Here is a 15,426-nt window from a genome sequence, read left to right on the forward strand (position 1 = left end):
TTTTCAGTCAGGGTCTCTCTATGTAGTCATGGTTGTCCTGGAACTATATAGACCAGGCTGGCCTTGAACTCACAAGGCCCTCCTGCTTCTGATATTACAGGCCTTTGCCACCTTGTCCAGCCTTGTCAAATACATTTGTAAAAATAAGTATTAATTTTTCAAATACATATCTAATCAAATACTTACCCTCACAACAAATACTGGGCATTTTACTTTGTTTGTTGATGTCCTAACAAATTTTGTTGTTACTGCATTCATAGGGTTATTCAACATTCCTATAGGTGGGACCAGCTTTTGAAAAGAAAAAGAACATTGGGTAAACACAGAGGGAAAAAAAAAAGGTATACTAGTACATGGCAAGATTACTATTTTCAACACCTAAAAAAAATCAGAATAATTTTTCAAGCCATTAGATTAAAAGTGTTCTACGTTAATTAAAAATACAAAGTTAAACACCTATTAGCACTAATGTAGAACCTACTTTCATTGTATGTTTATCATATTTCCTAAATTGCTTCACAAAGTCAATACAGCAAAGCATGTTTGCAAAACCCAAACTTAAAGTTAAAATTTGTATTAAAAGACTTTGAGGATATTTAACATTTGAATATTGCTTTCTACCCCCAAAGTTTATTCATCATTAAATTTAAAGGAATATTGAAGTTGAGACAAAGTTAAATCAAAGTAAATACAGACATACTCCATCACCCTTCTGGAAATATGTGATTTATAAAAATGTAAGAGACAATCTTGAACCAGAATTCCCACTCTTTGAGGTTTACAACACCAAACAAGGAGGTTGTTAATAAGCGAGTATAATGACTTATACTTACATCATTATAATAACCTGCATCCGGCTGAATTGCCCGCATATCTCTCTGATCTCTTTGCCATATCCTATTCTGTTAAAAACAAATTAACTAATGAGTATGGCCTTGCGACAATCATGTAAATTTAATTATTAATGAGATCTAATATATATTTTTTAATTTATGTGTACAAATATTTGCCTTCACCTGTATGCATGTAGGCACCAAGCAATACATGCATGCTTGGTACTCACAGAGATCAGAAGAGCATCAGATACTCTGAACCTGGAATTACAGATGGTTATAGGCCACTATGTACATACTGAGAATCAAACCCAGGTCCTTAGAAGAGCAGCCTGTGCTCTCAAACACTGAGTCACCTTCCCAGCCCCCAACTGTAATGTGTATTTAAAAAGGAGAAAACAGAAATTGTGTCTGTTTTTTTCTGATGTTTTCTTTTTCTTTCTTTAGACAGAATCTCATTGTATATATAGCCTTTGCTAGCCCACAACTCCTTACATAGGCCAGGGCAGCTTGGAACTGGAAAAGATCAATTTACTTTTGCTTCCTGAGTACTAGGATTAAAGGAGTATCCAACAAGCCAGGCTACTTTCTTTCCTTTTTGTTCCTTTTTTCTTTTGGTTTTTTGAGAGAGTTTCTCTATGTGGCCCTAGCTGTCCTGGAACTCACTCTGTAGACCATGCTGGTCTCAAGAGATCCACCTGCCTCTGCCTCCCGAGTGCTGAGATTAAAGGCTTGCACTAACATCCTCACTCACATACACTAATAAATGGAATTAGGATGGGGGGGGGGGGGGGCTGCACGCTGGAGTAATAGCTCAGTAGTTAAAGGTACAACTTGCTCCTCCAGAAGATCCAAAGCTTGTTAACTCCAGTTTCAGGGGACATAATACACACAGTGGACATACAGGCAAAATAATCATACACATAAAATAAAAGTAAGTTAAGGGGGAGACAGAATAAGGATAGATTGACAACCCTATTTCTGCCAAACCATTAGCACAGAAAAATTTCTTGTATTTTGCTGTTGGCTTTCTTTATTGTTTTCGAACTCTAGCTTTATACTCCAGTTTCCCAAATGAAATTGCCAAGAAACACTAAATCAACCAGTGTGACATCACATGTATGAATGTCAGTACTTGGGGGATGGAGGAAAAGATTCAGAAATTCAAAGCCAGCCTGCGCTATCTAAGATCCCACCTTAAAAAGAGAGAAAACTAAAATCTAAATGTGTCCTTACATCTGACAAACAGGCCTATAACTACTGAACTTAGGTGTAAAAGCAGACAAACCAAATGAATGGAACTGTAACATTTAACAGGCTAACATAAGTACATAAGGAACTCAAAAGTAGAGAAGCAGAGCTGAGACCTTTTCACTCTAACATACTCTAAGTAACTGTCCCAGGAACTCATCTGCAAGTAAGTACAAAACACCTCCTCCAGACTACAATGTCTTTCTGAGAACTCGGAAGTAGGACACGTCATATTCTCAGTGCAAGCATCTTAAGATACTGCTATGTTGGTAGTCACTTATTATTTCATATATACCCAGTCATTTTCCGAAGATAATTAATGAACTCAACATCTAAAATGCTAATCCATCCCACTAATTCAAGAAATACAAGTAATACTTGTTACTCTTTATTTTTTAAAAAGCACTTTGGCCAGGGCTGGAGAGATGGCTCAGCAGTTAAGAGCACTGGCTGTTCTTCCAGAGGACCTAAGTTCAATTCCCAGCATCCACATGGTAGCTCACAACTATCTGTAACGTGATCTGATGCCCTCTTCTGGCATGCAGGTGTGCAGACAGAGCACTCATATACATAAAATAATTAAAAAAAAAAAAAAAAAAAAAAAAAGCACTTTGGCCACTGTACTTACCTCCAAATACTTAATTACAGAAGGATTATAGTCTATGGTTTTTCGGTTCACAGCTTTTCTCATTCGTTTTCCATCAAAGGTGAGTTGCTGCATTGCTTGTTGCTGTGCAAAATCAGGTCGCTTATAAAATAATTGTCGGGGAGCCTGGTGTTGAAACCTCGGCATATGGAAAAATCGTGGAGGAGAGCCAATTTCTGTAGCCATGGTGATATTTTCCTACTAAGTCACTAGAATAGAAAACGAAGTATTTCAGTACACACATCACATGACTTGACAACTATGGTTAAAAACTAATTTTCTAACCTGAAAACATTTTTTCAAAATGTGTATAGGCAGTTTTGCCTACAAGTATATTCTGAAGAGGCCATAAAGAGGGCATCAATCAGATCCCTGGAACTGGAGTTACAGACAGAAGTGAGCTGCCATGTGCATGTTGAAAATTAAACCAGGGGCTGGAGGATGGCTCAGTGGTTAAGAGCACTGACTGCTCTTCCAGAGGTCCTGAGTTCAATTCCCAGCAACCACATGGTGGCTCACAAACATCTATAATGGGATCTAATTCCCTCTTCTGGTGTGTCTGAAGATAGCTACAGTGTACTCACCTACATAAAATAAATAAATAAAATATTAAAAAAAAAAAAGAAAGAAAGAAAGAAAGAAAGAAAGAAAAAGAAAATTAAACCAGGATCATCTGGAGAAGCAATCAGTGCTTTTAACTAATCTTTTCAGCCCTAATCTAAAAACATTAAGTGAATACTTTCTAAAATATTTGTTTATTTATTGGTTTTTCGAGACAAGGTATCTTTGTGTAGCCCTAGCTGTTCTGGAACTAGCTCTGTAGATCCACCTACCTTTGCCTCTGGAGTGCTGAGATTAAAGGCATGTGCCACTATCACCCAGCTATAAAATTTTTATTGTTTATTTGCAGGGAAAGAGGTGCATATGCCAAGTCTATCGAGGTCAGACAACAACTTGCAGGATTGGGTTCTCTCCTTTTATCATGTGAATCAAACTCGGATTGTTAGGCTGAGCAGAGGGACCTTACAGGCACAGTGAACATTTAACAGTTTTCTTCCTTGCAGTGTTTCTAACATTCAAACACTCTATTTATAAAATGAACTAATAGCCCAGTAGCAGAAAGCTTACCTAGGATGAATATAGTTCTGAGTGTAAACCCCACCAAATAAATATAGGAACTAAAGATCAAAACATGACAGGGTTTATTAGAGAGTAAGTACTAATAAACATTTACTGGAAAATTTTGCCCCAATGGAAGAGAGTACAATGTATAATGGCTTAGGGTATTACAGAGTTGTGTTTTTTCTGGGGAAGAAAAATCAACTGAGTATTAACATTATTCAAAAACTTACATGCCATCTTGTGTTACATGAGACCTTGTCTCATAATAACAGTGGATAGAGGAAAAATAAGAGCTGAATTTTTTTTTTATTCATATGTGTGCACACAAGTATATGGTTGCCAGGTATCCAAGCATTAAAGTTACATGTGACTGTGAGCTACTTGACCTGGGAGCTAGAAAACAAATTTTGGTCCTCTTGCAACCCTCTGCAAGACCAATATATGCTCTCTAACTGTTGGGCCATCTCTCCAGCACCACTATTAACATTTTCAAATGAAATTTTCATTTAGATATTTTACAATCAATCTATCTTTAAGATAATAAACTATTTTATGCTATTTTATCATAAAACTCATCCTCTAAAAAGTTGTAAAGCCTTTCAAACTTCTATTAGTAGCTGAGTACAGTAACTGTAATTCCAGCATTAGAGACGAAAGGGATCACAATTACTCTTATTTCAAAAGGAAGACTGAAATTTCCATTATTTTTCTGTTTTTACATTTGTGTACGTTATTCTTGAGATATTTTTAAAGGGGCCTAGAAAAAACCTTATGACTTTCTTCAGAAATCATCTTGGTACTACTTTCACTTTGGCTGTGCAGGGGTAAAAGCAATGAGACAAAGGAAGGGTGATAGTACCTGGAATCTGAATACTCAGAACCAAAATAAATAGGGTAGCAAAACATACATCTAATGTGTCAGTTCTTCTACTAGGAAGTAATTCTTTAGTTCCAGGTTCAGTATGCTAGTTTGTACAAGATGAGAAACATTCCGCCCCTTAGAGTTGCAGATGAGTTACTGTATGAAAAGCACTTGAGGCTGGTATGGAATATGCTTACACCAACATCTCATGAATGCAACTACATCTCAGTAACGAGACAAATTAAAAGTCTCACTCCAGATATCTAGGTCAAATTTTCTAAAGACCTGAGGCTTTTTCTAAATGTGTTCTGAACTCCACTGTCCACCTCCCAAATGCTGAGCTGTGTGCCAAGTGTCTTGGGCCTGAGCATTGGTTGCTCATGACTTTAATCCCAGTACTAGGGAGGCAGAGACAGATGAATTTCCAAGTCCAAGGCCAGCCTTTTCTACAGAGAGTTCTAGACAACCAGGGCTACACACAGAAACCATGGGGGTAGGGGGGTGGGGGTGGGGCCCATGGGGTTTGCAACAGTGTATTTGGGGCTACCAAGATGGCCCAGCAGTTGCTGTCAAGCCTGACAACCTGAGTTTGATTCACAGAATTCACATGGTAGGAGGGCAGAACCAATCTCCCACCCCCAACTTAGTCCTCTAATATCCACACGTGTACATGTGTATGTATATATATAGGCATAAATGCATTAATTCATAAACACACATACCCCCAACCACAAAATAAATTTAGCATTTTTAATTTTAGTAAAATAAAAAAAAATTCTTAAGTTTGGGGAATGTGTGTGGTAGTGGGGATTGATCTTACATGTAATACCACTGAGGTACAGCCCCAAGCCCCACAAAGTAGCATATTTAAATCTAGCTAGCCTGCTAGGTATCTAGCTATTTCTGGAATAGGATTTCTCTATTCAGTTCTGGCTGCCCTGGAACTCATTCTGTAGACAAGGCTGGTCTTGAATTCAGAGACTGGCCTGCCTCTGCCTCCCAAGTGCTGGGATTAAAGGTGTGAACCACCACTGCCCAGCAAAAGTTCTATTTTTTTATAGCCATAAATTTTCTAATTTTGATGGAATAAAATTAGTTTCAACAAAAAAAAAATTATACAAATTGTAACACGATTATGCTGAAAATGTGTTAAAGTAGCCAAACACAAAGACTACATGAAAAATTTAGAATGTGCTACACAGAGAAAGTCTCTCAACTCCAGGTTTCAAGAATCTAGAAATTAAAATTGACTACTCCATAATGAAAAACGTTTAGAACCAGGAAGAGGAGGCAGCTATACCACACTGAACAAGCTAAATAAGCTAAATGGTACACTTTAAGATGGTTTAAAAGCTGTGCATCGGTGGCATATGCCTGTAATCCCAACACTCTGGAGGCAGACATAGGAGGATCTCTGAGTTCCAGCCAATGCTACATACAGAAATCCTATCTCAAAATAAAATAAATGGTTTAAAAAGTGAGCTTAATGATATGTAAAGTATATATACATCAACTAAAAATGGGAAATTTAGTAGATTAAGGAAAACATTCAAACAGATATCAAATGAAACAATAACAGAAAAAATAAACTGTTGAAATTTGAACAGAATTTCAGGGAATTGTTGAAGATAGACAGAGGACTAACTAGATAGTGTTAATCCTGAGATTTGCATGACAAAAACCACTTCTACCATTCTGAGCCAAATCTGAAGCAATCTTTATTAAATACTGACCAAGATGGACCACTCCCTGAGACTTCCATCTGAGTGGCCCAGAGATATTTTGTAGGGGTTTATAGACAAGCCCATAAGCAACTTATTTTTCCCATGAGGCATTTGTTATTTTCCAAGAACAACTCCCAACATTCCAGGGAGTTACCTGGTCCTTGGGCAAGTAGGGCTTACAATTTAGTTTGGGGTATTACAATAGAAAGCACTAAGACCCAAATCAAGGATTGACGGTATGAATGACTAAGGTCCAATGCAAAACAAGCAAAGTTCGAAAGAAAACAAGCCAAGTTTTTGAATAAAATTTGTTCTACAAGGGCTGGTAGAGTGCTTGTTCCATCTCTAGCACCACAAAAAACCAGGCTGATGGCAAATACCTGTAATTTGACAAAGAAAGAAATCTCAAAAGCACAAGACCACCCTGGCTATTATGTACATTAAAAGCCAACCTGGAATATGTAAGATCAAAGGGAGGGAGGAAGGGAAGAGGGGAGGGAGGGAGGAAAAAGAGGGAAGAAGGGAAGGAGAAGGAGAGAAAGAGAGAAAACACAAGAGTTCCAGGACAGAGACCCTATCTCAGTGACACCCTATCTCAGAAAAATACCCAAAATCAAATAAGTGTTCTGGGTGCTGGAGAGATGGCTCACCAGTTAAGGGCACTGACTGCTCTTCCAAAGGTCCTGAGTTCAATTCCCAGCACCCATATGGTGGCTCACAACCATCTATAAAGGGATCTGATGCCCTCTTCTGGTATGTCTGAAGACAGCTACAGTGTGCTCATATACATTAAAATAAATAAATCTTAAAAAAAAAAAAAAAAAAAAAGTTGCTGGGCAGTGACGGTGCACACCTTTGATCCTAGACTTGGGAGGCAAAGGTAGGCAGATCTGAGTTTAAGGGCAGCCTAGTCTTCAGAGTGAGTTCCATGACAGCCAAAGCTACATAGAGAAACTATCTCGGAAAAATTAAGACAAAAAAGGTGTTCTGAGAAGGGTCTTTTGTTTGGTTTTCTTGCCAGAGTACTACTCAAGTTCAAAAAAAATCAAAATTCTGGAATGATGAGACAGGAGAAAAAAAAGCAGAGTGGTAGTGGTGAATGCCTAAAATCACAGCACTCAGGAAGCAGGTGAGATCCTGGAGTTGAAGGTCAACTGCTCTACAGAGTGATTTCCAGGACAGCTGGAGCTACACAGAGAAACACTGTGGTGAAGAACATGTGTGCACGCGCGCACACACACACACAAAAAGGCAAGAAGCTGGGCAGTGGTGGCACATGCCTTTAATCCCAGCACTTGGGAGGCAGAGGCAGGCGGATTTCTGAGTTCAAAGCCAGCCTGGTCTAGAGTGAGTTCTAGGACAGCCAGGAGGGGGAGGGGGAAGGAGAGGAGGAGGGGGAGGGGGAAGGGAGGGGGAGGGGGAGGGGGAGGGGGAGGGGAAAAAAGTATAACTATATTTCAAAACAAAATTCAAGTCTTTATGTAAGAAACATTAAATATACCTTTCTATTAAATGCTGTATACATTTGTTAACTACAAGGGATGCAAACCTCCTACACACACCTTGTAAAACCTTTATGTAAATATTCTACCACCTTCCAACTAGGTAAAACTTGTGTTTACACAGAGATCTTGCTGTGGTCTCACAACTCAGTAAATTTGATTTCCTTCATTTCCTTTGCTCTGATTTTTTTTAAACTAGATAACTCAAACAACTCTAAGGCTGGCTCCAGCAATAGGGAAAACACCATACAATACCATGAACACGCTTCACATATGCCTTACAAACTCATGCCATAAACACGCTTCACATATGCCTTATAAGCTTCATCTTCAAGCCAGGCAATCCATTAAATTACTTCGTAGTGGGGAGGGAGGAGAGAGAATGAGATGACTTAGCCTGTACAATGCTCTGGCTTCAATTCCTAGCATCACAAAATAAAAATAGTTAGACATAGTAGTATATTCATGTTATCTCAGCACTTAGAAAGTAGAGGAAGATAATCCTTCTGCAACATAAAGAATTTGAGGCTAGCCTAGGCTATGAGAGACTTTCTCAAAATAAGGTAAGGAGGGATAGAGGGCAGGAAGGAAAATTCTTTTGGCCAAACTTTCAATGATGCTTTTTTTTTTTTGGTTTTTCAAGACAAATGATGCTTTTTTATTGGTGTTCCGAGTTGAACTGTGCCCACTTCACTTAAGCCCTAAATCCCAGTATCTCAGCATATAATGATATTTAGCTTTAGAGTTCTAATCTAATGTGAATAGTAAGAAATTAGGACTCAGACAATACAAAGGACAGCCATAGGAGAACACAGCAAGCCAAACAGAAAGTGTCACGAAAAAGGACCCTTCTCTCATCTCAGATTTCTGAGCTGCAGTATTGAGAACAGTGAAGCAATACACTTCTATTATTTAAACCACCAGGCAGCTCCTCTAGGCAATTATAGAGCAGCAGAGCAAAGTGCCTGGACCTCCAGACTCTCCTTAATGGGAGATGCCAAAAGATTTCAGCTTTCTCTAAGAGCAGAAAACCTGACACACAAATTTGAAAAATCAGTGACCCACATAGAACACTAAGTCCTTAAAGTTATCCTTCAAGCTTCACAATGGACCTAGATTATTAACCAAATGCAAAGAAATAGTAGCTTTAACCTTTTGAAAATTAATAGCAGGTTTTGTACTTGCTGTACTAGTCACTTTAATTCCAGCACTCAGAAGACAGAGGTAGGCAGCTCTCTGAGTTTATAACCAGCCTGGTCTACACCCAGGGCTACATAAAGAGAACAGAGAGCAAGCGAGAAAGAAAGCTTAGGTCAACCTCCGGTCTCCATACCCATGCACCGTGTGCATATACAGACATGAACACATTCCCAACATACATACAGGTGATGGTGATGTTTTCCCTAATAGAACATAACCCAAAAATAAACACACATTTCAAACTTCAACATCAGGAAGTAGAAGAGAAGCAGAAAACATCTCATGGTTGTTTGCAATAAGCTCTCAGCTTTTTAGCAGATTCCAATGAAGAAAAACCATACGCAATAAAAACATATTCACGTATAGTGGCACAGGCTTTTAATGCCAGTAGTGGCAGGCAAATCTCTGAGTTCAACACCAGCCTGGTCTACAGAGTAAGTTCCAGGACAGGTAAGGCTATGTACGGAGAAACCCTGCCACACACACACACAAAAACAAAAACAAGAGAAAAAAAAAGTTAGCAAATAAGGTTTTATACTTTTAAATGTATAGTTAAAAAATAATTTGGGACTTAGAAGATCATTAAGCAAGTAAAATGCTTGCCATTCAAGTATCAGGACCAGCATCTGGACCCCCAGTACCCATGTAAATGCCAAGAAAGCATGGTAGCTTCCCCTGAAATCCCAGTGCATAAGATAGAAATGGGGTCCCCAGAGTAAACTGGCCACTTAGACTAGATGAATCAACATGCTCTGGGCTAAGTGAGAGGTCCTGCCTTAACATATAGAAAGAAATAAACCAAGTAATATATAATATCAACTTCTGTACTTCACCCACATGTGGACACAGATGCAAGAACACATGTGATGCACATATACATTAAAAAAATGGACAAAATTTTTTTTTATATTTAGAGAGATTGGGGGGGCGGGCGGGGGAGGTGTACGTGTACTAGAGCAATTGCCTGCCTCCCCAGGAGGGACTAACAGATAGATGGCTTAGCAGTAAAAGTAAGTGGTCAATGTTCTTTTGGAAGACCCAGGTTTTACTCCTAGAGCCTATATAGCTGTTCACAACCACCCATAACTCCAGTTTCAAGATATCCAATACAGTCTGACCCCATGGGAGTACCACTACATACACGGAAGAGTATTAAATATAACACATGTGCACATATATACATGCATGTATATGTGTGTATACACACAGAGACACACATAAAATAGATATTCTAAAAACAAAAAACAGCTCAGCGGGCAGGAGAGATAGCTCAGTGATTAAGAGCAGTGACTGTTCTTCCAAAGGTCCTGAGTTCAATTCCCATCAACCACATGGTGGCTCACAACCATCTGTAATGAGATCCAATGCCTTCTTCTGGTGCATTAGAAGACAATAACAGTATATTCACATACAAGGGAAGGAAGGAGGGAGGGAAGGAGGGAGGAAGAAAACCAGCTTGGCAGTGTTGGCACACTCCTTTAATCACAGCACTCGGCAGAGGGGCAGAGGGGCAGAGGGGCAGAGGGGCAGAGGGGCAGAGGGGCAGAGGGGCAGAGGGGCAGAGGGGCAGAGGGGCAGAGGGGCAGAGGGGCAGAGGGGCAGAGGGGCAGAGGGGCAGAGGGGCAGAGGCAGGTGGGTCTCTGTAAATTCCAGCCCAGCCTGATCTACATAGTCAGATAGTCTTTTGGGGTGGGGGGATTGGGTGGGATCGCCTGATTTGTTCAGGATTCCTATTTGCTTTTATTCTTAAAACGTTTTGGTTTTGGTTTGGTTTTTGTGTTTTGTTTTGTTTAAATACAGGGTCTCAACATGAAGATTGGCTGGCCTTGAACTCACAGTGTCCTCCAAATTCTGTGACCTTCCAAATTCTCACTGAGTGTACACAAAACTAGCACACCACTAAGAACAGCAAACTCGCCTGAAGCGTGGAGGAGCACAAACCTAGAGTCCCAGTACTTGGGAGGTAGCAGCAGGCAGATCAGGAGTTTAGCTACCTATCAAGCTCAAGACCAACCTCAGCTACATGAGACAGAAAAGAAAAGGAACAGGAGGAAGGAACAGGAAGAGACCAATCATTCACTGTCACTCCAGCAGAGAGGGCTTAAGTATAACAGAAACTATTACCAGAGGCAAAGTGAGCCGTTCCACACAGGTAAGGAACATACATTCAAGACTAGCACCCAGGTTCTTCCTCTAGTCTCAATAGACTAACCTGGGGCTACACATTTGGATATACTGGTATTCTGAGATGCTGTACTAGTACAAAAGGGAGCTTTGTTAGGAAATAAATATTTGAAATAGTTTTTCTTAACCTTCAAAATACTATGTCCTTAGTGTTTTTTGTTTTTGTTTTAAAGAAGGGGATGAAGGAAGTTATCGGCTGTAGCAGCAGCTGTTTTAAATTACTCACCTAGGTTCTGAGTTGGATGGTCAAACCTGAACCCTGAGATACCTCCCCAACTGACATATAAACCCTAATCTGTCATGAAACTGAAGATGTCCACACTGATGGTTAGCTGGGCTAGTAATGAAAATATCAACATGTTCATTCTCTTCATTTTGTTTTCACATTAATAAATAGGAATCCTACCTGGCATGTGTTATATGCTTTAACCCCACACTTACAGGCTGATCTCTGTGAGTTAAAGGACATCCCAGTCTATATAATGAGATCCTGTACTAAAAAGAATAAATCAGTAATTTATACATTCTGACTTACAAAGATCAAATAATGAAGCCATTAAACATGTAGAGTCCCCTCTCCCTGCCCCCAAGGTTCTTATGACTGTGTTGTTTTTTGTTGTTGTTGTTGTTGCTCATATTTTGGTTCATGGCATGAACAATATTGCTAGCTACACAAACTTCACTCTGCATGTCCAAGCATAGCAGTCTTTTTTCTAAATTATTGTCATGTTTTCTAAATTTCACTTTGCATCCTTAAAGTAGACCTTATTCTTGACAACTTTAACATATGCCATGCTACAGAACAAGAATCCTTATAGATGGCTTGGCATCAAGCTTGCAGGCCCAGCAGTGACATGGTAGTCTCTCTGTTAGCCATAGATATGTATGTTGCCATTTACAGAATACATGGTATCTTTTGAGACAGAATCTCACTGTAAAGCCTTGGCTCTGTTCCAGTCCTCCACCTCAGATTCTAGCCTGCAACAGCCTCCTGTGCTAGGCCCAGCTTAGCTTTATGTATGTTCTTTTTTTTTTAAACATTATTTATTTGTATTTCGTATATGAATGCTTTGCATGCAAGCCTGTATGCTAGAAGAGGGACTCAGATTCTATTATAGACAGTTGTAAATCACCATGTGGGTACTGGGAATTGAACTCAACCCCTTTAGGAGAGCAGCCAGTGATCTTAATCACTGAGCAATCTCTCCAGCCGCCCTCTTATTTTCTTAGTTTAAGTAAGTTTACTGTGTTGGGTTTGTTGGTTTTAACAGGGCATAAATACTCCCTGCCCCTCTAACACTGCAATAAAAAAGGCAATCATCAGCTAGAATAACTAAGTACAGCGCTTAAGGTTTTACATTACATTTCTGAAATGACAAGTGATAAAAATGGAGACCATGACCTGGAGAGATGGCTCAGAGATTGACAGCACTGACTGCTCTTCCAGAGAACCTGAGTTCAATTCCCAGCAGCCACAACATGGTGGAGCGCACAACCATCTATAATGGGATCTGGCACCCTCTTCTGGCGTGCAGGTATACATGCAACAGCACTTGTTCTTTCAGAAAACTTGAGTTCAGTTTCGAGAATCCACATGGCATCTCACAGGCAACTCCCCTTCCAAGGGATATGACACTCTCCTTCTAGCCTCCACAGGCACTAGGACTGCACACGGTAAACACATATGCATACAAGCAAGCACTCAAATATTTTTTTAATTCCACTTAAAAAGTTAACACAGGCTGGAGAGATGGCTCAGCGGTTAAGAGCACTAACTGCTCTTCCACAGGTCCTGAGTTCAATTCCCAGCAACCACATGGTAGCTTCACAATCATCTGTAATGAGATCCAATGCCCTCTTCTGGTGTGTCTGAAGAGAGAGATAGTGTACTCATATACATAAAATAAACAAACAAATCTTTAAAAAAAAAAGTTAACACAGGGGGCTCAGTGATTAAGAGTATGGGTTGTTCTTCCAGAGGACCTGAGTTCAATTCCCAGAAAGGGGAACTTCTTTAGTTTGTTGTTCAAGACAGGGTTTCCTTTGTAGCTCTGGCTGTTGCTCTTGCAGACCAGGCTAGCCTCAAAATTACACAGATTAGCCTGCTTCGGCCTTCCTAGTGCTGGGATTAAAGGCACCACACATGCCAAACCCAACAATAAGGCTTTTAAGGCTCTTCCTTATTTTTTTTACAGTTCATATACATTATCATCACATGGTTCTGCCACCTATGACCTAGTGAAGGGTATTCTGGCTGCCTCCCATTTGGGCAGCATAACTGCTATAAATATTAGTGTGCAGATTTCTCTGAGAAATTATTTTCAACTTTTGCATAAATCAATAAGTACAACTACCCTTTAATCCCAGTACTTGGGAGGCAGAGGTGGGTAGATCTCCAAATACAAGGCCAGGATGATCTACAGAGTAAGTTCCAGGACAGCCAGGGCTACACAAAGAAACCCTGTCCGAAAAACGTTTGTTTTTCAACAGCACAATTGGTTTTTCAAAAGTACAATTGGTATACTATATGTAAAAGGATGCTTAGGGTTTTTTTTTTTTTTTTTTTTTTTTTTTTTTTTTTTGGTTTTTCGAGACAGGGTTTCTCTGTGTAGCCCTGGCTGTCCTGGAACTCACTCTGAAGACCAGGCTGGCCTCGAACTCAGAAATCTGCCTGCCTCTGCCTCCCAAGTGCTGGGATTAAAGGCGTGCGCCACCACCGCCTCAACATCATTTTCAACTCCCTCCCTCTCCGCTCTCCAAAACCACACACTCATTCCCACATAAATCCTATATTGTTCCTTGTATCAGTCTCTAATACTAACCTTAACTACAGCACCCACTGAAATGTTTTTTATCATTAAAGTATATTTTCACAAACATCATGCAAATAAAATTATATTTCATAAAGCCTTTGAGTTTTCCACGTTTTGAAAAATCAGCCATGCTCTTTTAATTATTCCTTTCTTTAATTGCTAAATTCTATGGCAATAACCAAATTTTATCCATTTACTGGAGACATTTGGAATGTACGTTGTTCAGCAATTTGAATGAAACTACTATACACTAATACGGCTTTTTGTATGAATATATTGTTCTCTTCCTGGAGTAAAAACCTAGAACTAGAACTTCTAAGTCCTTTGAATTTCTCATTAATCTTCGGAAAAACTGCCAAGCTATTTTCAAAACTAGCACTGCTTTACATACTATTACTCCATCCTGTGTTCCATCTCCATTACCATAAAGTAAAATAGAATATCAAAGGATGAGGCAGAGTAAATGCAGATTTTCATTATTGTTTGGAGGGTTTTAAGGAATTAAAATTCTGCTGGGCATGGTAGCACAGACCTTCAATCCCAGCAATCCTGAGGCAGGTAAATCTCTGAATTTCTAAGCCAGCCTAGTCAACACAGTGGATTCCAGGCCAGCCAGGGACTATGTAGTAAGACCCTGTCACAATGGTAGAAACAGAGACAGGAAGGGGTGTTGCGGCCCGAGCTGCCCCACGTTCGGGGGCCAAAAATGTCAGACCGCTCTGTCAATGTTGGAACCCACACTGCCAAAAGCCTTGGGAACTAACCTGTTAGCCCGCACTGCCACAAGCTGCTCCAGTCCGAGGGTCGGGGTTCAGCAACAGAGAGAGTGAGGACGGATGTGAAGAATGGAGGCCAGACAGAGTGTGATTCAATCCCGTGTATTCTTCAGTCTCTTCAGTCTCTCTTCCTAGTCAAAGTTCCAAGTCTTGAGTTCCTAGTCCCTAGTTTTTAGTCCCTAGTGCCTCCGAGTTCCAAGTTCTTTCCAAGCTCCCTTCTAAGTGCCTACTACTTAATAATCCAAGTGTCTTCTTCCTCAATGCTAATTCCTACTCCAAGTCGTACTGCACTCTCCTGTCTGCCTCTGCCTTTATATGTCTCACTTCTAAGCCACGCCTCTAAGTCACGCCTTTAAGTCATGCCCTTAGGCCTTGTCTCTAGATCTGATCTCTAAATCACACACCTTTAAGTCTCACACACCTTTAAGTCTCCCACACCCAAGGGAAAATCCTGGGTATCTAATCAAGATGTTATCAGAGTGTGCTCAGCTGTTGTAGGCTACTGTAAACAAG

General features: G+C 40.0%; 1 protein-coding gene across 2 annotated transcripts in view; it reads right to left on the reverse strand.

The window, feature by feature from the left end:
* Positions 1-15,426, reverse strand: part of Wdr33 (WD repeat domain 33) — a 98,255-nt gene that overhangs the window by 68,823 nt on the left and 14,006 nt on the right. For both annotated transcript variants that reach the window (XM_034517750.2, XM_034517749.2), the window contains exons 2-4: positions 2,713-2,939; positions 834-902; positions 187-291 (exon numbers count right to left, since the gene is read on the reverse strand). In XM_034517750.2, the coding sequence (XP_034373641.1) occupies positions 187-291; positions 834-902; positions 2,713-2,916 (378 nt within the window). In that variant the 5' untranslated portion in view covers positions 2,917-2,939. The remainder of the gene's footprint in view (positions 1-186; positions 292-833; positions 903-2,712; positions 2,940-15,426) is intronic.

Source organism: Arvicanthis niloticus, chromosome 14 (genome assembly GCF_011762505.2).
Source record: "Arvicanthis niloticus isolate mArvNil1 chromosome 14, mArvNil1.pat.X, whole genome shotgun sequence".
In the NCBI taxonomy this organism is placed as follows: domain Eukaryota; kingdom Metazoa; phylum Chordata; class Mammalia; order Rodentia; family Muridae; genus Arvicanthis; species Arvicanthis niloticus.